The sequence below is a fragment of the Maylandia zebra genome, linkage group LG7 (genome assembly GCF_041146795.1).
Source record: "Maylandia zebra isolate NMK-2024a linkage group LG7, Mzebra_GT3a, whole genome shotgun sequence".
Taxonomy (NCBI): domain Eukaryota; kingdom Metazoa; phylum Chordata; class Actinopteri; order Cichliformes; family Cichlidae; genus Maylandia; species Maylandia zebra.
The window spans coordinates 52,268,987-52,295,032 of record NC_135173.1 but is presented as its reverse complement, the minus strand read 5'-3'; the positions used below and the strand labels follow the sequence as shown (position 1 = coordinate 52,295,032).

The window sequence follows — 26,046 nt, the reverse complement described above, 5'->3', positions numbered from 1 at the left end:
AGAACTCATTCAGTTTTTCTGTTTTTGTTTTTTTGTGAGAGAGAGCTGGCTGCACTACCACATGTTTGAAGATGGCAGGGAGAAAGACATGTCCCTTTTAGAAGACAGACATCAATAATGGATAGCACCCTAGGCCTGACTGTGTCTTCTTGAATAAATGAGTGGGAATAATGTCTAGGGAGACACACAGAGAGCTTAAGATGGGTAATCATTTCAGCCAATTTAGACAGAGAAACAGGCTCAAAGTGATAAAAAAAACAAAACCAAACAACCAAGGATTTTGGGGGAACCGAGGGATCATAGGCAGCTGGAGTCATTACCGATAAAATTTTCACATATAGCTGGAGTCTCTGGAAGAGAAGTGGTAGGTTAGTGACTGATAACAGTGGTAATGGTACCAAGTAAAAAACGAAACCTGTCGCAGTTATTTGAGATGTCAGTGTGTCAGATGTGTATGTGGCTAGAGACTGGCCACAAACATATGTCTTAGAAGTTATTTTTAATTTAGAGACCACAAATAGGTTTTCAAATTATATTTGACCCTTTAGCATTTGTATGTGTATTTTCTTAATCTTTCTCATCTCCTTCTTCTCTCCCCCCCCATTTCTACCTCATTCTCTTTTTCCTCACCTCAAGCCTCATTTCCTGAACTGTAGTCAGCGCTCTAGCGCAGAAAAACCTACTTAATCGTTTTCAGTATTTTCAGTTACTTATTGCCAGCAGACTAGACATGCAACCGTCCCATCTCCAGACAGCTGACAAGCCAGCTAAACAACAGCTGGTCAGGAGCTAAGATTATGCCTGCTGATGTCAGGCTTGAGTGTCTAAAAGACAGAAAAATCACACTTTCCCTCTGACAAACAGTTTGATTACATTCTCCTCCAAGTATCCCAAGTTTCCAACAAAAATGTTAGAGCCATTTCAAAGAAAATATGGCTAACAGCAGCTAACAATGACAAAAAAATAATGCACAGAAAATTTCAGGATATCCCCAACAACTCACCTCATTATCACTGTCATTGGACAGAAGTCAGCTTCACGGCTCATGGAGTCCTTTCACAAAGTTTTATAGCTTCCTCTGGAGTAAATAGATATTGACACTGGTGGTCAGAGGGCCCGGTGGCGCCAGTGTCCGGCAGCCTCGCCTCTGTCAGTGCGCCCCAGGGCAGCTGTGGCTACAATGTAGCTTGCCATCACCAGTGTGTGAATGTGTGAATGACTGAATGTAGTGTAAAGCGCTTTGGGGTCCTTAAGGACTAGAAAAGCGCTATACAAATGCAGGCCATTTACCATTTACACCCGAGGTAGACATCAGACTGACAGCTTACAGTCACAAAAGATGAACGATGGCCAGAGGTGCTTGTTCTTTGTCTTTGGCCACAGATTTGCTGGTACTCTTAGCTAGGTTTATGCACTTGAACTTAACCTAGTTCCATTTTTGTACTCCCCTGACTGCAATCTACTGACATCCAGTGATGAGATTTAACACACTGTAACTTTAAAGTTGCAACTTAATTTTAACAAATTAACAATATGAAGGAGCTAACTGTGGTAAGCTAACAGTGGATATTTAACCAGCACAACACCAGTGGTTCATTAAATAGTCAGTCAAATATTAGCAGACAAATCATACAAATGGCATTTAACACATGTTGTTTATTATCCATAACTGGGATTTTTTGCATTATCTCCTGCAGGAAGTCAATAACGTATCTGTTAATGATGTAACCTAGTCTCCATTCATTTCTAAATGGCAACAAATGTTTATTAAAACACAAAAACAATTCACATGCTTGAACTGGCACTTAAACGTTTGTTTTTTCATTAAAGAAACAAACAAACAAACAAAAGAAAACACACACGTGGAGAGCAGAATGGACAAATGAATGTCCCTCTGAGTCTGAGTTTCTAAACCAGTCAGTTAAACATACATTTGCATTTACAAAAAACCCAAAACATGTTGCTGCCTTTCTTCAAGCTGGAAGCTTTTCTTGTAAGATTACAAGACCTTTCAGCTCTCAAACTTTTTGTATGTGTTTTGAATGTCACTGTCTCAGGTTCCAAACTTAAACTGACTAAAGTTTTTTGGTACATCTTCGCATTTATCGTAATCCTGCATTAATTCAGTCATGTTGGTTATAGCTGTTGAAGCAACACTTGACATTGTTGTACTGCATTCTGTTATATACACATTCTGATATGCCTAAAACTGTGGTTATTGAACGCCTGAAAATCTGGGTTGTATAAATCTACTTCAGGCTGTTATCTCAGTATATATAGCAGGCAACCTAGTTGTCAGCAGTCAGTACAATTTGTGTATCTTCATATTCTATAAAAATTTATTTATTTTTTACTAATTTTAAAAGAAAAAAGGCTCAGGCTTCTGGACCTTAAAAATCGCATTTCATGCACAGTGATGACAGTTCAAATTCTTAAAGATAATTGCAAAATTCTTGTCACCATTTAGGAAGCCTCTCTGCTTCAAACTGAGATTTCACAGCAAGAGCACGATCTGAATTACAGCCACATGCACCACAACACCACTGAGGTGAAACGGTTTAAGGTCAGATTCAGGCAGACAGTTCACTAGTAATCTTCAACTGGCACTATACTGTAGAAAACATATTGCTCCTTTCAGAGAGGAAACGTGTGAATTTTACACTGTACATAAGTAGCTCCCTTATTTTTGACCCTCTAATATGCCCTGGTCTCAGAATATTGGTCATTTTTGGAAATTAACCTTCTGCATCTTTGTTTGAAAGTCAGCGCACAGTTAGTACCTATAACTAAAAAGGTCTTCCCATAATAAATTGGGTTCCCATGTGATTTAAGAGGTCTGATTATGTCCACAAAAGTAGCATTTCTTTTTCTGTCAGAGTTGACTCGAGAGCAGTGAAATATTGTTAAATTAATATTTGGTGGTACTCTTATTTCTAAGGAGCATAAACACTATATTATAGTTATTTTAATTGACACTAAATCTTAGGTCAGATTGTCTTATTATTTACATACAAAGTGCCGAATTCAGACTTACTAAGCTACTGTTAGGATGCTTTGTGTCAAGAGCTGAAAAGTGTACTGTATGTAGACAAATTGGATTCATCCAGCTAAGATACTGACAATGTATTGTCAATGGTTTCTTGAACTTGTGCTCTTACACTGTATCATAAGGCCCCAATATAGATTATAATATAGATTATTTGTACACTGGATTAGGGATATACTGGCTATGGCTGCAGTGATGGCAGAATACGATTCCTGTGTATGAAACAGAAAACTATAGCTATAAAGAGTACTTTATAGGCCACTTAGTTATAGTTGATTAGACATGATTGCTGATCCCCTTTCAACATGAGAAACTGCATTTTTCAATATTTAACAAAAAAAATAAACATGTAAAAAATCTTTGTAAATTCATTTTCTATTTACAAAAGACACAAGTCAGTGTGGAATATACACCAGGTTTCGGGAAAAAGGCTTGAAACTGAGCTTTTGTAAAAAACAAAACAAAACAATAATAATAAAAAAAAATAAAAAAATCCCATGCCTCTATTCCGAGATGTGGTCCAATATTAGGCTTTTCATCGGTTTCTGAAAATATCCATCATTCATACTTAGTCTGTTTTTTTTTTGTTTTTTTAAAGAGGTCTCATCCGGGGGGAAGTTCCAATGAAATCAAACCGATAAAGCTCATTTGTGCACCTGTTAACTCCAGAGAAAAGTCTTCAGAAAAGTGCTTTTTACCATTTGGGATGAGTGAAGCTGATGTTGTACTGCTTTCCCCAGCGTGCAAACACCTGTTTCTCTGTAATAAAGCGATGGTGGTTTCCTCTTCGGCTGCTCTCGTGCTGGATGTATGTTACACATTCATCACCGCCCCTGGGCTTGTAGTAGTGGTATGGCATCTTCTTGGATCCAGATTTTCTTCTGGAAAAACAAATTGATTTCTTTATTGGTTAACTGGTTTAAATTCCCTGTAATGGGTTGAAGTCAAATGTTATACTTACCCACAGTGATTGGGTGGAACCATCCCATATACTTTGATATTATCACATATTTCAATGGCTATGACCATTGTGAACCAACCTGTGCTCAACCACGAGTGAGATTTTTGTCTGAGAAGAAAAAATAAACATATAGGAAAACAGCATTTGGTTACATTTATCAAAACATTTTATAACCACCCTTAACACTCACCGGTCACGTCCTGTCTCTCTTTGGAACAGGCTGTCAAATCTGCGCATTTTGCTCGGTGTGACAGTGAAACAAGAGAAGTCTCTGTAGGTCATGCTGACTCTCTGGATCAATCTGTACAGGGTTCCTTTGGCATCTTTCCCAATCTTGTTTGGGGGTCCCCAGAAAATGATCACTGGGTGGCTGTCTGTATGTCGTAGGAATTCATTAGGTCTCCGGACCACCCTGAAAACACTGGAGTGGGCTACGACCCTCAGAGTGGTCCGGTTCCCGACGTCAGATTCATACCCCGTCGTAGGGGCGTCGTTCATGCGGATCACACACTCGGTGCGGTCAATCTCGTCTCCCGCTCGACTACCCAAGACGTGGCTGGAGCTCGTCACCAGTGCACACTCATGACAGTGCATGGTCATACTCTGAAAAGAAGCACAAGATGGAGCTTTTTAAGATAACATATTAAAACAATAGCTGTCCGCAACAGTGGTGTGGTGTCTATATTTTACCAGTTTAAGTGCTGATTTAATTTTTAAAAAACCTAAAAACACTAAAACTAAATGCTAAATCCAGCTGACAATGCTCATAACAATGATAATAAGTTAATATAGACGTTTTCAGCAACACGGGTCATGCAAATGTGTGTGGGTTTAGCCACACATAGTCTATGATAACGTCCATGTATCTGCCCAGTCTTAACAACTACAGCCCAGTGTGTTAGGCAGGGTTATCACTATATCAGATTCTCGCTACCTGATTAAAATAATAAACTTTATTGACATGCAGTATAAGAAAAAAACAATAAGGGTTTCTTTCAGGGAGTTTCCGGGTGTTTTTAGCTCTGATCACATTATAACGGTTGGCAGTGGGACAATTTGGAGGCAGTGCACCTTATCCCAAGTCTCTAACTTCAGATTGGGTTGACATCCCAGTCAATGCAGTTTTTTCCTGAAGAGGAAAAAAGCAACATTTTTTCTTTACTATTGGCTGGTTCAGGAAGCCACCCCTATGCACAGATAAAACTCAACTTGGATATAGCGTTCACAGGACAGCCTGAGCTGGGCCCAGTTTAATGACATCCTGTTACAGCTTCTTCCAAAATACATATTAGTAAATTACTTCAGCAGCATTTGATGCACTCCATTTTGTCTCCATACCTTCACAGGTATTTAGAATAAAACACAAGATTATATATCCAAATGAGTGTTGCAGTCAGTCTCTAAAACTAAATTAATTTCACTCGCATTACCAATCGGGAAACTGACTCTATATTGATTTCTGGTTCAAAGTTCACTTATAGTTCCAGCTTTAACTTTGAGTGTTTGTGCACAACCTACTTTGTTCCCATAAACTGGCACATAGCCGTCTTTTCCTGTCCATTTCCTCAGGTCTGTGGTCTTGGTGGCATGGTTGGTAGCCACATGGAAAGAAGCGTAGACAGCATCGATGCTGCTGTTATTGTTGGAGCTGTACAGGATGAAGAGCGTCATCAGGATGAGGATGGCAGCAAAGATCACCATCTTGTGGCTCTGTTGTCCCTGCAGAGTAAAACACAATGGTGCAATATACAGAAAAACATTTACTAACATGGAAACTAGAGGCAATACTTTTACTTTTTATTGGATTAAGAAAGGACCATGAAAACCACAGTGTGTGAGAATGCAGCAGCAAAATTAAATGTTTTAAAAAAAAGTGAAACTGCACACAACCACGTTATTTTAGATTTTAATACACAAAAAGGCAAGCTCTAACTGGCCCTGATTCTTGCTATGAGTGACTTAGTGTAGGCCTAAATCATACACAGTGTAACAAAAAGATGTTTTAGTGGCCCCATCTGGCATACTTACATACATGCAGAGTGAGACAAAAGCTGACATAAAGTTGTTTCCTGTGTACAAACAAACTGTTAATGGAGAGGCAGCAGCTAATGAGGCTAACCCTCAAAACGCACATGCTCACTGTCTGAGCCACTCACCACCGGCTGACCACTGAGTGTCTGCATGATGCAGCTGACTGACAGCATGAAAATAGCAGCCTGTGACATGCCAAGAAAGTGGTTGTTTCCCAAAAAATGGCCGCCAATATTAAAACTGGCGGAAATCACTTGCTGAACTATAATATGTCAAACATCTTGAGGCATGCCTCTCAACTCTTTAGGCACTACCAAAGCAGGTCATCTCTTTGCTTCATGTATAACCCTTTCGTAAATCCTGTTGACTACATCCTTTTTACTAATATAAACAAAGATATTAGATAAGAAAAACACATACAGCCACAAGTGCCTGCTTTTTAGCACCAGCTGCTGCAGCATCATCATCATAAAGCTGCTGGCTGACAGGCTGATCGACCGGCTGATCATTGCAGCATTATCATATGTCACATCTCCCAGAGTGACATACCACTGACCACTTATGAGGTTTTTTTTCTCTTTCTATCCAGGTATGCTTTTACTACACTGTCAATGTGATTGGGATCATTGTCATGTTAATAAAAATGAAGCCACAGTCAATCAAATGCTTTCCAAATAGTACTGCTTCGTCGAACACACTCTGATCGTAGTTTTCTGTATTACTAATCAGTTTTTATCAATTTTGTTAAAATCCCAAACTCCACTGGCTGAAAAACAGCCCCAAACCATGACAGAACCACCACTGTGTTACACAGATGGCTGTAGAAAAGGGGTGGGCAACTCCAGGCCTCAAGGGCCCTGCAGGTTTTAGATACCACCCTGTGTCAACACACCTGAATCAAATGATTAGATCATTACCAGGCCTCTGGACAACCTCAAGACATGTTGAGGAGGTAATTTAGCCATTTAAATCAGCTGTGTTGGACACATCTAAAACCTGCAGGACACTGGCCCTTGAGGCCTGGAAGTTTCCCACCCCTGCTGCCGCCGCTCATGGTTTCCCGTCAACTGAAGCTCCATATGCATCTCTCAGGTCTTTGTGCCAAAAAGTGCCAGGGACAGAAATGCTCTTGATGACCAGCAACCTTCTAGCCATCAGTCGAAAGTCACAACAAGTGCCTGCACTTTTTAACAGTACTAACAAAGATACTAAGGGCAAGAGGTATGGTGCCACCACAACCTCTAAAGGTCTTACCTTGCCACCCAGCCTGAGCCCCATGCTTCCTGATCAGTCCCAGCACACGGACTGTAATTGTCTGTCATCATACCTAAACAGGAAAAGGTAGACTAAAACAGACATGCACACAAATTCATCCCACTTCATTTAAATGGCGCCACTCGTAGTGATATTATCTAGTTAGCTGTAATTAGTCTAATAGCATGTTTAGACACATAAGTATTTACAGGCTATGTGCTGGTGTACCTAGCAGCCGTCATACAGCTGCTAGGTACACCTGACAAATGTTAAAGCCAAATATTACACATTTTGATACAAAAACACCATCTTAAATGCGCAACCGGCCGCTTTCCGCGGGGTTACGCTTTTCTTTACTGGTTATTCTTAAGAGCAGCGTCCGGCTAACGGTGCTAGCATATCAATGAAGTTGACGGGTGATAATGGGTTAACGGGGGCCCGTAATGGTCCGGGTTTTTTACCTTTTCATGGTCTGTTTAGCCTCCGTTAACGCTCTCCCTCGTTTCTCTCGTGCCTATCTTCCTGCACCACTTTCTGACGTCATTGCCCCCGTCCTCTCTGTGTGCCTGCAGAGCAGTAAGCACAGCTGCGGACTCCGGAGCTCATAAACAAACGTTGCTACGGTAGTTTCCAGGATGTAGCCTGACATCGTCACAGATATGTCCTTTGTAATCAGGTTTTATTTTATGTCTGTTTCTGTTATTGTTTTCAGTTCATTTTAGTTTCACCAAGTTTTAGTCTTTTAAATGCTGCTCCATATTCCATAAATTAAGTAACAGATAATATGCATTGCACAAAGTCTACATAAAGCTTTGTGAAGACAGTTGATTAACAGGAAAGTAGAGAACACAACCCAGGTTGCCAGTATTATCTAAAACTAATGTGTTAAACATTTTGAAACTGAAATCAGGTAAGGAAGCATCTAAACTGAGGCACAACAGCACAGAGCTTTAAATAAAGGCAAACAACAATCTCACATCAACTGAGGGAGTTCTTCAGCCTTAAAAAACAGACAATAGTACAGAGATGAGTAACTGCTGACAGCCTCTAGGTGAGTGAGGCCACCTAGACACAGGAGGAATCCCACCTCTGAAACAGACAATCTGAGTCCACCCACTACAACACTGATTCAGATCAGATTTGTCACTGAAACCTACCTGAAGCTTTGCTGCATGTGTTTATTCAGACCTGGGATGTCTGCATAATTGTGAGTCATCTGCCTTTGCAGTGTAATGAGATGTATTGTAATATCTGTCCCAAATTTTCCAAATCTTACTTCTAACAAAAGGCCTTATAATAATAATAATTAACAAATTAAACTAATGAAAGCCAAACTAAAAGTAAATTCTTTATAAATAAAAACTGAACTGAAATAACTACTTCTACTCTGGGAACTAATGAAGTAAAATGAATTGAAAACACAAATCCAAGACAAAATAACAATAACATAAAATAAACTATAAATTGAGATTCATGGGTAAGTGATCTATGTGGAGTGTCAAATTTGTTTAGCGTTTCTTTTTGGGGTTTTTTTTTTTTTTTTTTTATATGAATCTTCATAACTTTTTCAATTCTGGGGGGAGCATAATGGCATGAAGTGACACAAATTTAGACACGAAATTAGTTGATTTCCAGCCAGACACAACTGCCCTCTGAGAGAAATACTAAATGGCCTTTGCCTTCTGCTAACTAGTCTTGTGCTGATTATTAAGCTAATTTTGAATCTGTGACAAAGTTCGGCACAAGTGAAGAGTCTCACTTTCCTCACTTTTCATTTCTTTAGTTTAGTTTCAGTTTAACACAGAAGGCTCCTCTTTGAAACATTTTCTGTTCCCCACAATCCCTATGCTATGTTATACTGGAAACTTAAACAACAACAGTATATACTTAGGACATGCAGTCTATGAGTAACACATTTGGATTTATGCACTTTATCCTCCCTTTAAAAGTAATGTTTTATTTAATCCTGTATTAACAAAATGGAGGTATTTTATACAATTTTAAAATAACAAAAGCTAACAGAAGTGAGCCAATCATCTTTCACATCCGCACACTGACTAATCGGATATTGGTGAAAGCACCGAGGGTAGACAAAGAATGTCCAAAGCACTGAACTGAATTCAGATGCACATATTCAAGTAAACAAGACTCTGAAATCCAAACTCGCACATACAAACAGAAAGTGTTCTTTAGCAGGTTTATTCATGATAACACTTATCTTACAGTGATGAGTGTTTACATTCAAGTTTGTGCCTTCAAAGGTTGTTTTTTTTTCTTCCTTTTACCATATACATGGACTTTGGCTGCTAAAACACAAGTAAATTTAAACACTTCATGTCTGAAGTACACATCACAGTAAAACGCTTCCTCACTAGTGCAAATACTGATGCAGTCTCTGTAATAAGCCACCAAATAAGCATTATGCAACTGAAAAGGCGGTGCTATGTTTTTAATAGTAACAGGCAGCAAAATATAAATGGTAAAAAACTTTAAAGATGAAATTTAGTATTAAAACAAGACAATGAGTCTTCCTTTGCTCACAATTGTTCATTCAAATGTAACATTTTGTCACACACCCTAAAGGGTTTTTTCAGTTTCCGTGAGTGTGAGCGAGTATGTGGCCACCAAAGCAGATGTGAAAACAGCAAACTGCAGAATCACGAGTTCAACGGCACCACAGAAAGACCTGAACACGTTAATGCACATTCAATGAAATGTTGCCACTTCGAGCATTTTAACACTGTAACTCGCCCATATTGTTACAGTTACTGTGTTAGCAACAAATGCAAGCATAAAGCTTTCAGTAGAGAGCTTACAGCATAACAGCAAGAGGTTTTTACAGAAATAAACACCAACTTCAAGTTGCTCAAATATGCTTATTTGTTGAAAAAGTTCAAATGAAATGCAACACAAAGGCTTGTCTGAAAACAGCTTTCCTTTTAAAATGTCCCGGGGCCATAAATACACTATTACCTCAACTGTGCTTTAATGCTGAATCGGCATTGTCATCTTTTGATCACGATCATGGACCAAGAGCGTGTAAAACAATAACAGAAGTGCTGAAGGGATTAGTCATTATTTGTTCTAATCAGCTGGATTTTCTGGTGGTTGACTTTCTTATAATAAGTTATCTTTCATACAAAAATGCTAAAATGCCACTATCTTATGCGTGTTTAGATTTCTGTGATGGTAAAGTAAGTGCTAGTTATTTTCTGACAATTTGTTATCGATTCAAAAGCAGCATTAACCTAATTGTGACCCTACATAACTATAGGCTGTATATAAAAGATGGCCATGATGGCATAGTCATCATGACACCCATTGGTTAGTGAGGTTCTTAATGAGAAATTGAGGGACAGCGTCCACCACAAAGTAAAGCTTAATCTAATTACTGTCTGTTTTGACTCTGAGGGATATAATTTATAAAATCAACATGTTATATTCAGTAAAACCTGAAACTGAGACCACAAACTCATAACAAGGGTTGAAGGGCTGTTTTCGTGTAGACTTCTATTAAACCAGATGAAACCAGATGGGTCGCCCCCTGCTGGCCATTTGAAATGAAGCACCTTTAAAGAACATTAGCTTTTTTTAGCTAGGTATATCTTTTATATACAGTCTGTGTATATAATTATAATGCACTTTCTGTCTCAAATGAAATGTATATAATTGCAGCTTTATATTACACAGGCCAGATTGAAGCATGAAGTAAAAAAAACTGTGCAGAAAAGAGCAAAAGTCAAGGCACAGTTATAAAGAATCTAAAAGCAGCTTTGGTATTGACAGGTTTTAATTTATGGTGTTGTGTTTTAATATGTTTTTTTCTTGTAGTCCTACTGATCTCTGCAATACCGAGGGGCCATTATCATTTGTTACCAGTAAAGCTTAATCTCATTCTTCAGAGGCTCCAGGAGGGGTGTTTAAACTCTATCCTGTGGCGTGCTGCCCATTTGGCATAGATGGCTTTCTCAGTGATGAAGCGATGGCCTCCACGTTGGGTGTGCTCATGGACCTTGTACATCTTGCACTCATTGATTCTGTTTTGTTCATAATAATGGTAGGGAACAACACTGTGATTGGCTCGGCTGTTGACAGGAGGGAAACAGTAGGTCACTAAAGATAGTAATAAGCCACTGTATGTACATAGAATATATACACACATAGAAAAAAAAGATGGAGCTTGATTATGGATCATAATCTCACCTGCAGTAGCCGTCATCAATCATTCCATAAACATGGATGCTGTCGCACATTTCTATGGCCAGAATCATTGTGAAGAATCCAGTGCTGAGAAACGCCCCAGTTTTCATTCTGAGTGAGAAACACAGAATATTTGTTCTTCCAAAAAAAGTTTTGCAAATTCTTACAAATTCAAAAATAAATCCTACAACTGCCACCAGTCATAATCTACACATTAGATCATAACTGTATCATACACTGTACAGAAGAGGGTATGTAATTATTTAATTTCCTGTAGAATTTGTAGGTTTGCTCATTTTCCAAATGAAAGAGAACAGCCTCTATTTTTATGGTAGTTTCATTTTGATGGAGAGAGACAGAATATCAACCACAAATCCAGAAAGAAAAACACATAACATTAAAGTTAGAAATTGATTTGCATGTTATGGAGTGAACTGTATTTGATCACTAAGCAAAACATGAATTAGTACTTGGTGGAGAAACCCTTGTTGGCAAACACAGCGGTAAGATGTTTTGTGTAGTTGGTCACCATGTTTACACAAATCCCAGACTGGATTACTTATTTTTATTTCCTCCACTGTATTTCTTTTTAGAGACCCTCATTTCCTCAAGAGGTTTTGCCATTAGCCAGGCTGTCATTGTGTAAAGAACGTCCTCAGTAAATGACTGACCTGATTAAACAATGGGAACACTGAGTAGCTTCACCCCCTTGTGGTAAAAACATGGTATTACATAGAGCCCAGCCCAAGCGCAGCTTCAATTGATATCTCTTTGACGCTCACATTTTTGGATTTCAGGTTATAGCAGTTATTTCCTCACATTCTAACTGTAATTCATTTAAGAAAAACTTAAACTTTGAACACAAGAATTCACAATAACTTCCTTTAAAGTAAGGTATCAAGATTTAACTGAGTTGATTTAAGGCTGAAATGGGTAAATTATATTTTCACCTTTAATATTTTGAATTAGAGAACAAAGTTATACAGTGTGTAAATGGCTACACTTTCTATTTGTACAACTTACGAGTTAAACTCCTACCGTACCTGTTTTTTCCCGTTTCGTTCTGAAACACCCCGTCACAGTACTCAATCTTGTCTTTCGTCACAGCATACATTCGGACATTTGGATATTTTTTTGCCATTTTCAGGAGGGCATTGAAGATGTGTCCTTTGCCATCTTGCCTCATGTTCCTTTCAGGACCCCAAAACACATATGTGGTCTCTGCTGACTGCTGGAAATAATACTGCTCATTTTTTACCAGCAGGGGAACGCTGGTGTGAGACACAACACGAACGGTGGTGCGCCTCCCAACGTCTTTCTCAAACCCCTTAGTGGGCGCGTTATTCATCCGGATCACACACCCGATTTTGTCTATCTCCTCTCCGGCGCCAACTCCAAGCATCTGACCTGAGCTGGAGACCAAGGCACACTGACTACAGTTGATGTCCAGTATCTGTGGAGAGAAAAGGGGAAAGATGAGAATTTTTTAGGCTGTGGTTTGTGCACATAAATCAGTAATTGGATGGTTATAGCTCAGCTGTTATTCCATTGTAATTACAGAATGTGCTTTCATAATGTTTTGTGTTGGGCTAATTAAAATAGACGAAATCAGAATTTTAGGTCAAGTATGTCTTGCTGGGAACAATCGGAATTGATTATATTATTTACTGGGTTCAGCTGTAGACTCTGGATGTGCAACTCAGGACTTTCACAGACTTTTTCCAAAGCCACTCCTGTGTTCTTTTGTGGTACGCTCTAGCTTTTTGTCTTGTTGAGATGCAAATGTATTCACAGTCTGACAGAAATACTACAGATCTGTAGTAATGGTTTTCACCCTAACACACACAAATACAATCAACAGAGACTGACAGACTGACAGTTGCATGCCTTTGTTATTTAGGTTAAGAAATGCACTGTATAATTAATATGAGTGGCTATCAGTTTTCACGGTCACCATGAACTAAGGGAACCAGACCTCTGTAAGCTTTTTTTTGTGTAATCCTACCCTCCTCGTGTCTCACCTGGTCCATTCTGTCGGGCTTGATCCTCTTGTAGCCCTCGAGTCCCTTCCTGGCCGCAGCAGGTGATGGGCCGTCCCGTATCATCACATGTCCAACCCAAAACAACAGAGGGAGGCTCAGGGTGAGCAGGCAAAGCCAGCGAAGCATCTGCACAGGCGGATAAGATGTAGGAAATGTTAGGGTAGTGCAGCTCCGCACACATTATTAGCGATCGGATGGGTTAAATAAGCAAGTGACTCTTACCAGAACGTTCATATCAAGGCCTTCGGCAAACCCCTGCTTCCAATGGCCCGGACGACACTCATTTTTCACGCCGACTCGAGAGAGACATGCCCAGTCAGCCACCGTCGATTCATGATCACAAAGGTTCCATATCAAAAGATTTTTAATTGCCTTTCCAGCTCTGTCAAATTCCAGCATCCGTTTCTTTGTGCGGTTACTTTCATTTTCATCACGTAGCCGACCACATTATTCTAGTCTTATTTGCACCATGTTTACATCAACTACCATCCGAAATCTGCAAGCTGCCCGTTTCTTCCCCAGCTTTGTTGACACAGTACCCTACAAACAATTCCTAGGACCCGCCTTGTAAATTATAACGTAGCCCGTCTTTACAGAATACGGCTTCCGGGGCCACTATTTCGCAACAAACTATCACCGGAACAAACTTGATTAAAAAAACATTACTTACCAGAAATAACTGTAACTTTAATAACAATAACTATAATAACTATGAATTTAACTATATAAACAATGATGGTATAAGTTTTTATTGTTAGTATTTAAATTCATATAATGACATTAGACATGCGGAGGGCAGTCACGCCTTTATTCTGAAAGAAACATGCCAAAACCGGAAGCAGTCTTCTCAATACTTTTGGTTACTTTAAAGTAGCCGTCCATGCGACGTTCCAGTACCCCTCGTAAATTTTCTTTCCCACAATAGAAGGAAAGTAATTTATAAACATTATTTCAGATGGTTAAACTACGCCGTCTCAATACTTTTTCTCGTTATACTATTCTGGTAGCCTGACTCCAATGTTATGGCCTTTAGCATATAATTAAGAATATAATTATTCAATAAACGTAACCCATTTATGTCCCTTTAGCATTGTTTTTAATTATAAAGTATATACACCGCCTTGAACTTTCTAGCAGTATTTCCCCTCTGTTTGATCAGGATAGAGTGACGATATTTCAAGAACTAATATCTGATTGGATTAGAAAAGTCTTTGCCCCGCCTACTCTTTTATCTGATTCGTCAAGAAATAGGTAACTGTCTTCACACCTCACCCGACTGGCCCGTGTCCGCGTCGGTATTCTTGCGTTAACTACGTAGGGCCTTGGGAAAAAAAAGAATCCACCGTGCGACTTTCACTGACTGTGACACGGGGATGTCCTTCCTTGAAGCCTCGGATGATCACGGTATGTACCTACGCAGGGATTATGTTATTAGTTGTGCCTCTGGGGAAGCTGCACACAAAGCCGCCTTGAAGTGTGTGAGCTGTCAGCTCACAGACTTTGCTCTGAAGCCAGCTTGACCTGGTGATGCTATGATGCAGACTGACAGATAAGGCTAGCCGAATAAGCTAGCTGACGTTAGCATATGCTCATCTAAAAAGATAGTTTCATCTTTGCTAGTGCTAATATTTAGCTGTCCTTGACTTGAGCTTTAAAGAAAGACATAAACCCTGCTGCTGAATTTATGGGGAAAGCTCTAAAATAATTTGTGTCAGTTGAAATTACTGTCTTCTGCTTCCTGGACTGGCTAACAGCTAGCTTTCGCTTTAACATATTGTCAAAGTTCTTTCAACTAGCAGCCTTGTTTTCAATAACTTAAGTCTGCATGGAACATAGTTGTGCTTTATGTACACTAGTTTGCTTCAGAGACGTAGAAAGTCAACCAGTTTCTCATGTTGAAGCCACAACTACTATCTTTTGTTAGGCTTTGTCTCGTACAGTATGTTGAATGGCGTGCTTGTTGCCTATTTGCATACCAGACACTCCAGACTGGTTAAGTAGTAGCTGGCAGAGTGTCAGTCTGCTCTCCTTCCAGGTCAAACCATAAACCTGTACAAGTTAAGTTTTTGTCTGGAGAGTGGTACAGTGAAAATAGTTTCTACTAATAGCTGGTATTATAATGGCTGTGCAGTTAGAAGCACCTACACTTAGGTACAAACCTTGTGCCCTATCTGTTGTAGAACAACAAGACTGCAGTTAGCCACTGGATGAGAGAGTGGTTGATTACGGATGGTTCATCAGCAGGTCCTGAGCTGGCTGATCTCAGACCAGAGGGGAAACTTAATTTTTGCTGTGGCCTGAAGGCATTATAATTCCTGAGATGTCAATGAGACGAGGAGAAGGGATGTCCATCGCTCAGGCTTTGGCCATGACTGTAGCAGAGATACCCGTCTTTCTCTATTCCACATTTGGGCAGGTAAACACCTTTATACAAATGCACACACAGAGTGTACACTATGTTTGGTCGTATCCTCACTGCTTCTTCTGCTGTCAGTCCATATTTTCCCAGCTGAGGCTTACACCTAGCCTGAAGAAGGTGCTGTTTGCCACAGCACTGGGCAGTGTGGCTCTAGCTCTCACTGCTCATCATTTAAAAAGGCGAGGAAGAAAGAGGAAGCAGGGAACACAAGAAAAGGATGGCCAGAAGACAGTGGGAATACCAGAGTCGCTCATGAAGACAGGACGGCCCTCATCATTAAAGAGAGGTGTGAAGACAGAATATTATGTTTCTTTTTTAGGGGAGGGGGACGCTGTTTAGTGTCTTTCAGCAGTGGTTGCTGTGAAACATTCAGTGAGGAAATGTTTTTCCTTTGGGACAGCCCCATTTACTGGTCGACAGATGATGAGTCCCAGCACTCGAAGCAATGATACGATGAGTGGAATTTCCTCCCTGGCTCCCAGTAAACACTCAAGTTCATCACACAGCCTGGCATCTGTAAGTTTCATACTTTTTTTTTGTCATGTTTGCTTTATCTTTGACTTATTTATTTATTTATTTTTTTCACCATCTTTGGGTGTATATGTGTCTGGATGCTCATTTCTGGCTTAGATGCGAGTCCCAAGCTCTCCAAATCAGTCTGCCAATCCATCCACACCTTGGGAGGCAGAGCCTGTGGTGGAAGAGTCAGGGGCGGTAGAGGACGCTAATGCAGAGAATCTCTATTTAATGGGTAAGTATTCACTAAAACTCATGTTTTGTTTTTTTTGTTTGTTGTTGTTGTTGTTTTTATTGTTTAATATAAAAACAGCGTAAAGCCACTTTTTTTTGGGTCTTTTTACTATTTCATGCTGACATTAGAGCACAAGCTATCTATAATTACATTGCAACCAATATTAATCCGTATCAATTTAATGCAAAAATGCCAGTTCCTGTAGCTCTGTGCCACTGGTACTTGTAGTGCAGTACCATTATTTTTCAACTCAAGAGTAATGTGCTTAAAACTGTTTTTGCACATGCACTGCAGCCTTTAATTTCTCTTTTAATTAACTGGGGAACTTTATGTGAGTAATAAAATCTTTCAATGAATTGGACCGACATACAACTGGTTTTAGTCTGTAAAATCTGATTGAGCCCATGTGTGAATTGAACTGTTGTGTGCTACATTTAAGACGGGGCAAAACTGCAGACAACGTTGGGATTTGAATCTAATTTTTCGCTTCCTGTTAGGCATGGAGCTGTTTGATGAGGCTCTGCGAAAGTGGGAACAGGCACTGAATATTCGCCATCAACCCCACTCAACATCCAGCAACAACAGCCTGGCTCTGCAGGGAGCAACATGTGGAGACGTTACCACGGTAACTATTAAACTGTTATTACCAGTGTGTGGTGGGATTGCTAGTCATTAAATGATGTCAAGCAACATTTTGAAAGATACAATGTCTGAAATTCAAAGTCTGAACCTCAACATATTTTCCACTGAAGATCACTCAAATCACTCTGTGGGTCTAAGATGGGAGTGACTCCAAACCACCTGAAGCTATCGTTGGCTTCAGTTTATCAACTATCATAAGCTTTGTCGTTTCCCAAACCAGATATGCATTGGAGTCCACTTGCACAGTGGGACTGTGACTGAACTCTCACTATGAAAAGTAACTCAGTAAATCATCTCTGCTATAGCTGCCGGAGAGCTGTCATCTTTCAGTGAAGGCTGAGGTCAGAATATAAATGGTTACACTGGGGAACATTAAAGCTGAGATTTCCTGTTAATCTTATAAAGCATTTTTATCCCTCAAAAGGCAGAAATAATCAAATACTTTACCTGATGTTGTTGCAACACATCAGTGCATTAAACAACTGCCTAATAATTATAGAAAAAAAGAACTGGTCATAAACTGTTGCAAGACTTTTATTTATTAAAAATAAAATAAAATGATTAAATTTAACTATAAAATGTGATGCGGTTCCAGAAAAGCTGATCAATTTCGCTTAGTCTGCCTCCTGGATTAGAGCCCAGTGCCAGTTTAATTTAACTAAATAAACTAATTCTTGGGTTATTTATTATATAATATTAAAGTGGTATCTTTATTATTTTTATTTTACAGGGTGAAGCCCAAAATAAAGTGTTTGCTGAGAAGTTAGAGACACTACTGCACAGAGCGTATCACCTACAGGAGGATTTTGGGAGCAGTATCCCAGCAGACAATGTGCTGGCAGACTTTGGTAAGAATTTCTGTGTGACCCTATCAGACAATATAAATATTATTAATCAAAGATCATACATTTCGACTGTTGGCTCTTGGCCTCTGTCACTGCTTAGAGCTATATATGTGTGCTTCCGGTCTGGCTCTGGCAGTTAGCTTGTGTTGTTCGTTTGGCAGAAAGTGAAGGAACGCTAATCTTGCCTCAAGTGGAAAGTTTCCATAGACTGCAAGAGGACGATGCTACTACTGTCACTTCTGATGACTCCTTCTTTTCGGCTGCGGAGGTGAGCTTCTTTCCCCTGCCCTCTAAAGACCGACCGTCAGAAAACACAGTACACTCCAGACCCTTCAAAAAACCTCCCCCTCACTCGTGTATTCATCTGTGTACACACACATACAGGCTGTGCACTGAGGTATTTGTGTTTATGTGCAGCTGTTAGATCCCATGTCTCTAGGGGAGGTCTATCAGCCAGCAGCCCTTTATGAAGAAGCCCTGTCTCTGGTCCATGAAGACAAAGTGGCCTATAGGACCCTGAGGTAACTGTTATGTGAGGCATTTTTATTTGTATACTTAAAGATGCACTGACAAATACTTTTATAAAAATAGTATATATTACTGTAGATAATGCCATATGAGTCACTGTCTGTTGTATCTGTGGTCCCTCATAGACTTTCAACTAAAACTACTGAGAAACGCAGTTTAATTGTCAAACATCAAAAAGCCTTTAGCAGTTAAACTGGTGGAGACCAAAACTGAGCAAAAAGTGAATTTTTTTTTTAGACTCCAAATTAATGCTGGTGTTACTTTTTGGATGTGAAAATGCACATTTTAACAAAAGGTAATAGTGGTGCTAAAAAACAAAACATCTTATACTCCAATACACAGCAGCCAAGAGAAGCATGAGCCTTTGTTGACTTAAATAAATCTTTCTGTGTTTACCAGGACTGAACTACTTGAATGTTATAGTGACCAAGACTTCCTTGCCAAGCTTCACTGTGTGAGGCAAGCATTCCAGGTTGGTTTCAGCAAACCCACACTTCATACGTATATACATGTTTAAAACCAAATTACTACAGAAATTAAACCAGTGATGCTTTTCTTTTCCAGATCCTATTGTTAGATGAAACCCATCGTACGTTTTTCATGGAGACCGGAAAGCAAATGATTGTTGGTTTAATGATAAAGGCGAACAAGGTAAAATACTCCTCACTGGATCCTCAGTTATGAATGTCCTTTTGGACAATTTTAAAGAACTGTAATTATTTATTTTAATTGATCTCATTTGATCTTTTGCTTCATCTCAGAGCCCCAAAGCTTTTCTAGAAAGCTATGAAGACATGCTGCTGTACACTCAGAGAGAGGAAACGTGGCCCATCACTAAGATGGAGCTGGAGGGTCGAGGAGTGAGTAATCATGCTGTTATTCAAGTCATCACATCAATGTGATAGTGTATGTGTGTTTACGGTAAGCATGAATGTGACAAGTGAATACAATCAGTAGCTATTAATTGCAAACATCAGTTAACATTTGTATTTTTTATTTTTTTTGTTTGTTTGTTGCTTTTTGGTTTTTTAGTGAAAATATTTAAAGGGACCGATTGCTTAATTTTTTTAGTTTCTCTGTGACAGATATAACCCACTCATGACCAACACACATGACAGTGTGCTCAGCTCTTTGAGCTCTTTGAGTCAGATGTACATAATTTTAATATGTTGCACATTGCTGCCACCAGCTGTTCATCAGTAGTATAGCTTCAAACTATCCATAGGACATGTTCACACATGCTTGGGTGTGTGTATATCTGAAACAGAGCGACCAGGAGCCCACTCTTACAAACCTCCATGTCACCACAGTAGATAAGAAAAAAATACAGAAGTTTTTTTTCTTGTACAACAGTTGCACAACACTATCTAGTCCTTTATGTGTTCCAAGTCAGGTATGCCTGATGCCACAGCAGTTCAAAACATTACTGCTGCTAAAAATAAATAAATAATGCCTTCACCATTCCTCATGGTCCACATTTCCTGAACATTGCAGGTGGTTTGTATGAACTTTTTCGACATAGTGTTGGACTTCATCCTGATGGATGCATTCGAAGACCTGGAGAGTCCTCCTGCCTCTGTGGTGGCTGTGCTGAGGAATCGCTGGCTCTCTGACAGCTTTAAAGAAACGGTTAATATGATGCACATGCATCAGCACAGACACTTACTCCATATTCCACCAACATGCTTATAACGGTTTCTCTAATAATAGTTTTTAATTTTCTGGCAGGCTTTGGCGACTGCTTGCTGGTCTGTCCTAAAAGCCAAAAGGCGTCTTCTTATGGTGAGTTTATACTAGTTTTAGAAATTAATACTTTTTAACAGCTTTATTTAAACCTAAAAAAATTTGTTTATTCTGATAGCTTGTTCTTCTGCTCTCTCCAGGTTCCTGATGGATTTATCTCCCACTTCTATGCCATATCTGAGCATGTAAGCCCAGTTTTAGCTTTTGGCTTTTTAGGACCCCGGCAGCACCTGAGTGAAGTGTGCACAATTTTTAAGGTGAGGCCATACAGAGTATATGGTTTAAAAATATTTCAGTGCAAGCAGACACTATCCTCTGTGCAGGAAAACCACTAGCATAATGTACAACTCTACAATTCTTACAGCACATGACACTAAATGTATAATTTATACAATTGTATAGTGAGATGTACAGCAGAGGATGCAAGATGCTGCGAGATACTTTCTTTAATTGGGTTATAAAACTTTATAGAAGTGCAGTGTTGGAAGAAAAGAGTCAGAGTGAAACTCTTAAACCTACATTTCCTTTAATGCAACTCTAAAGGTTCTTTGCCTGCTGCTTTGTTAGAGCACATTTATATACAGTTTGTGCCAAACCTAATTTCAATATTTTTTAGATTTAAGTAGCAGCTCCTGAGCCACAGACATCATTACATGCAAGAGCCTTTACAGTCAAAGTAGTAGTAGCTGCAGTAACAATGATGGGGGAACTTGCATTCATGTGGCTCAGAGCTAACTAAGCCACATGAAGTTGTCTTCACGTGGCTTAACAACACACACATTATCATACCATCTTTTCATTTTGTTTTCTCTCCTTTCACCTGCAGCAACAAATCGTGCAGTACCTTAAGGATATGTTTGACCACGACAAGGTCCGCTTCACCTCTCCACAGTGTTTGGCCGAGGACATCCTGAACCTTTCTCACCGCCGAAGTGATATTTTACTTGGGTATCTGGGAATCGATAGCCTTCTTGAGATCAACGGTGCCCTGCCCAGTGACCAAGAGGGCTCTTCAGGGACCAACTAGGAGGAGTAGGGTAACAAAGAGCTTCACTGGGCCTTGTACCAGCCAACAGCAAAGAGGCTGACGAGTTGGGAACAGCAAGAAGTCACAGCTGAACAGTGTGTCGATATTAAGACTGGAAAGAATCATCCTCCTGTGATACACTGAGAACCAGCATTATTCATTTATTCATCCGTGTTTCATTAAACATGACGGCTTAAGTAGGACATACTTTCACTAGTTCTACAAAGTCATTGGTCCTTGTACTAAGGAGTGAGTGTAACGATCCCACCTCTTTTATGTTGCTGCTGTGTAGTCATCGAGAATACAGACTGCAGTCATGTAATGACAGACGTGCAAGGACTTGTCTTTGCCTTGTTGGGTGAGTTCTTGAAAACAGGCCTGACGGGAAGCATTACCAACCCATGAAAACTGTAACTGTGCCCGCTACACTTTTACTCCACATGGATTGAGGGCTTTCAGAGAACTCTTCATCACCTCTGGAATTAAGGGGAATCATGGTGTGGGAAACAGCATTTTGTGTTTTATTTTAAATTAAGTAAGCTTAAATGTTTAAAATGATGAGATTTCCTGAGAGTTCTTGAGCACTTTGGCCAACTGATTATTAGTGCTGCTGGTTAATGCAAAATGGGGTGGGTTTGTCTCCACACTTGTCCTTAAATCCTCTTTAATGTCTTTATTTATTTTCTCCACTTTTGGTCAATCGAGCTTAAAATGTGGTGAAACCAAGAAAGTCTGTTGAATGCAAAAAGACTTGAAATAGTGTAGGGTTCTGGCATGTTACTCATGTTTGACACCAGTGTTCACAGTTGCAGTAAACATGAGTGTTTGAAGAAGCATGTGCTAAGGGATTATGAAGGTTTACTTTCTATAAATTACAACGCAAATATTCAGATTTAAATGGCAACAAAAAACAAAACAAAACAACACTCCAAACACAAAAGAGTGTGAGATGTGAAATACCTGTCTGAAAACTATTACATAAAACACAACAGTTTAGAAGACGCTAAAGACAATAAACAATGTAAGACTTGAGTTCTCTTGATTTGTATTTGCTAATTCTAAAGTCTGAATCTGAGACATTCTCCCAGTTTAATTGCTTAAAAACATTTGGGTCTAAAAGTGTCCAGTCGCAAGTTGTACCAAATAAGCCTTTAACAAAGTGGATACTACTCACTTGTCCTAGCAGGGAAAGTACGTGTTACTAATGGTACCAGTAGCGCTGTGTTGTTCACACGACATGAACAGTAGAGTCTTTCCGTGGCAGTTTCACTGGTTAACATTAAAAATGGCTTTAAAGTAGGTGAGCCAGTGTTGGGGCCCGAGCACTGTGCATGTTTGCTCACTCACTCACTATCACACCTTAACAGCACACCTACTGAATCATTTATGTTTTTGTTTACATCTATACTTTCAGTGATAAAAGCTCGCTGTGGGGTTGTTTTGGGGTTTTTTTTGTGTAAGAAGGTGGACACCTGTGGAGATCTTGCTTAGAAAAAATATATGTAAACAGTGACACAACCTCTAAATGAAACATTGCCATTTAGTATTCTTAGGAAGGATATTTCTGATGTTATAAAGATCTGTAATGAAGAACAGGGCATTGTACAGCTGGACTGTCATCCACATAAGTGCACTGATGATAACGTCTGAGTCTGCTTTGCTATCCAAAGTACTGTGAACTTGTTATTGAATGGCATTTATTCCGCAATTATCGCATCGATTACACCACTACTGCACAGGCGCATTTCTGATACGCAGATATATACAAAGTAAATCGTCTTCATGAAATTGAATTTAAAGATTATTTATTTACAGAGAAGCACAGTTGTCTGAGGGGAGGAAAAAAAATTTCTCTGAATACTTTGGGCCGTTTTAGTGTCAGTAGTTTATCTTATGAGTCCATACAAGTGTATTTCTTGTGGCAGTGATAATCCAAATCAAAGTCTCTTAAATTAAGAGCTTTTATTTTCTTTTATTTTGATTCAGTATTTGCAGGGTTATTTGGTGTTTCTGTCTAACATGAACCAAAACTGTAAATTGAGCTTTTACAGAAAATCATTTGGTTCCTCATTGTGACAGATGAGCATTTTGCACTTTAGCAGAAAAATCCAAGAATGTCCAATAACCCTTTTTTAATAGCTGTTGATTTATTTGTTGCATCAAAAAACTGACATATTATTGATAATAAAGAACATAAATGTTGTACAGTAGAGAAATTATCTTTCCCAGATCACTATACATATGATTATTGTTAATCTGCTATCTAGGTTTTGTTTATGTGTCCATCTTGTTCAAATTCTCCCCTTTTAACTGTTCTAGTAATTTTTATACCATTATTTGTCATGCAGGTAAATGCTGTTATGGAAAAATGCTTCTGTTTAGTCTTGTGTCCATAGATTGGTCTGCTTTTTCTCAGAAATACATCAGTGTATAATGCTACTTGTAGACCCAGGCTTAGCCTTTAGCTGTAAGTTTTAAAGATCCCAGATTACCAATATTTAGGAATTTCTAATTTTAAAAAAAATTATGCATGGAGTCTTCTTAACATATATTTGATGCAAGAATTTCAGGTGGCCAAACTATAGAGAAAGATTGGTTTTGTTTTGAAAGTCACTGCTATGTTTCAAGTGTCCTACTCATGCCTTTTGTCTTTTCTATTGTTAATCAACAGCAGAAACTCTAATCTGATTTTAATTTTCCATATTAAATGTTATTTTTTTGTTAAATGATATTGAGTTATTTATTTTACTTCACAAAAGTCAAACATTCTAATTGAGAGTTTTAAAAGAATATTGTTAGAATAGGTATATCAAAAAACACTGGCTTAATTTTGCGTGGGTTCCCTCCGGGTACTCCGGCTTCCTCCCACCGTCCAAAGACATGCAGCTTGTGGGGATAGGTTAATTGGAAAATCCAAATTGTCACTAGGTGTGAATGTGCGAGTGAATGTGAGTGTGAATGGTTGTCTGTCCCTTTGTGTTGGCCCTGCGACAGACTGGCGACCTGTCCAGGGTGTACCCTGCCTCTCGCCCTATGACAGCTGGGATAGGCTCCAGTGCCCCCCGCGACCCTGAAAAGGATAAGCGGCAGCGAATGGATGGATGGATGGTTTTTAAGGAAGTACATGATCATAGTAGATAATAAGAGGAAAAAAATCTAATGTGACTAAAATATTGGTCAGGAATTTTAAATCATTATTATTATTATTAGTAGTAGTAGTAGTAGCATCAAAAGAGGGCAAATATCATCAGTATTCCCAATTGTTCAGGTGATTATTGTCATCATGTAACTGTCCCCTATAAAAGTCCTGAATTTAAAAAGTACAGTTCTTACATACTTTATCTTTATTTTGTCAAAAGATGATATATGCGTCCGTGGTGCTACCACCCTTTAAAAACCTTCAAGACTGATGTTATTTATTTTTTTTATCGGCCTCACGTGCAAGCGATTATTAGCTAGCATGCTAACACACTAGCACCTACCACAAAATTACAAATCTACTAACATTTAGCTCGATTATAGCACTGCTCGGGTGGATACAGGCATAGTTTAAAGTCAAAAATGTTTTTGTTTCATCATTTGCTGCTCCTTTTAAACTATTTAAAGTAATAAGAAAGAGATGGCGGCACACAAGAGGTAAAAGCTCTGTAGTGATTCAATAGTAAGCCACAAATCTTACAATAACTTTGTATAACAAGTCTGGATAACTTGTTACTTTTTATCCCAAAAGAAAGACATTTTAATTTTTGAAAAAAAGGACATAAATGGGAATCAAAAATTCCTTACACTGCATTTATGATCAGGTTTGTCTTACAGCCTGAAAGTTTGTATTCAAAGTTAAGGCTGTTTCCAATATGAACTCATGCAACCAATTTAAAATAAAATTATAATATTTGAATCATCTAATTTTAAGAGATAAGCCATGATCTTGATATTAACCTCTGTGCAATATTTGTTTCCCTCCCCTGTATAAAATGAGAGTTACGCCTGTGGATGGGTGAGGTACACCAAGCGGAGTTTGTAAATACATTTGGCTAATACAACAGCCAGACAAAGGTTATATGATCACTAATTGTTAAAGCTCTTTTAGAGAAGTATTGATGTTTGTGTGTGAACTTTATAAGCAATTTAGTTTATTTAAATTATGTTAAACTGACTGGCAAATTGTGGTATAATATACAGGTGTTCTGATTATTTTATATAATGTCTTTGATATAAATAAGGTGTACAAAATACCTAAAAAAACAAACAAAAAACCCCCAAACTGTATAGCTCCAAGTTATAGTATTTAACCATAGATATTATAAAGAATAAACACAAAGCAGGTTGTGCCAGAGTTTTATAGTTTTGGATTTACTAATTAGTTTATATTTTGGTTTGTATTTTGGTTTTTAATTCAGTTTAGTTTAGTTTTTACTTTTCATTGCTTGACAATGTTTAGTTTTACTTTTGTTTTTATTAGTGTCAGTGTTAGGTTTAGTCCCTTTTGTATAGAGTGCATATGCCAGATGCAAGATTTAGAATTCTCAGTAGAAGTATCATTGCAATAAAAAACTG

At 38.8% G+C, this 26,046-nt stretch overlaps 3 protein-coding genes across 5 annotated transcripts; 1 reads left to right on the top strand and 2 right to left on the bottom strand.

Annotated features, from left to right (window-relative positions):
- Window positions 1–1,636: 1,636 nt before the first annotated feature.
- On the bottom strand, window positions 1,637–7,900 carry st6galnac6 (ST6 (alpha-N-acetyl-neuraminyl-2,3-beta-galactosyl-1,3)-N-acetylgalactosaminide alpha-2,6-sialyltransferase 6). Of its 2 annotated transcripts, none has more exons than XM_004549801.3 (6): window positions 7,754–7,900; window positions 7,293–7,384; window positions 5,526–5,726; window positions 4,198–4,610; window positions 4,008–4,115; window positions 1,637–3,927 (listed from the first exon to the last, which is right to left on the bottom strand). In XM_004549801.3, exons 2-6 carry the CDS (start codon window positions 7,314–7,316, stop codon window positions 3,741–3,743), a joined length of 933 nt encoding a protein of 310 aa, XP_004549858.1. In that variant the 5' UTR covers window positions 7,317–7,384; window positions 7,754–7,900; the 3' UTR covers window positions 1,637–3,740. The 2 variants fall into 2 exon arrangements, with proteins under 2 accessions (XP_004549858.1, XP_004549857.1); XM_004549800.3 differs by having other exon boundaries at window positions 7,293–7,365.
- A 1,575-nt stretch (window positions 7,901–9,475) lies between these two features.
- Window positions 9,476–14,121, bottom strand: st6galnac4 (ST6 (alpha-N-acetyl-neuraminyl-2,3-beta-galactosyl-1,3)-N-acetylgalactosaminide alpha-2,6-sialyltransferase 4). Its single transcript, XM_004549799.4, has 5 exons — window positions 13,757–14,121; window positions 13,514–13,660; window positions 12,536–12,945; window positions 11,496–11,603; window positions 9,476–11,377 (listed from the first exon to the last, which is right to left on the bottom strand). The coding sequence occupies exons 1-5, from the start codon at window positions 13,931–13,933 to the stop codon at window positions 11,191–11,193; spliced, it is 1,029 nt and encodes a 342-aa protein (XP_004549856.1). The 5' UTR covers window positions 13,934–14,121; the 3' UTR covers window positions 9,476–11,190.
- Window positions 14,122–14,798: 677 nt separating this feature from the next.
- Window positions 14,799–24,215, top strand: miga2 (mitoguardin 2). 2 transcript variants are annotated; one of them, XM_004549798.5, is made up of 16 exons: window positions 14,799–14,938; window positions 15,715–15,950; window positions 16,029–16,239; window positions 16,354–16,469; window positions 16,584–16,704; window positions 17,202–17,329; window positions 18,077–18,194; window positions 18,353–18,459; window positions 18,609–18,712; window positions 19,119–19,191; window positions 19,284–19,370; window positions 19,481–19,579; window positions 20,214–20,348; window positions 20,448–20,501; window positions 20,603–20,719; window positions 21,289–24,215. In XM_004549798.5, the coding sequence occupies exons 2-16, from the start codon at window positions 15,855–15,857 to the stop codon at window positions 21,487–21,489; spliced, it is 1,767 nt and encodes a 588-aa protein (XP_004549855.1). In that variant the 5' UTR covers window positions 14,799–14,938; window positions 15,715–15,854; the 3' UTR covers window positions 21,490–24,215. The 2 variants fall into 2 exon arrangements, with proteins under 2 accessions (XP_004549855.1, XP_012774294.1); XM_012918840.4 differs by having other exon boundaries at window positions 14,812–14,938; window positions 15,779–15,950.
- Window positions 24,216–26,046: the final 1,831 nt, after the last annotated feature.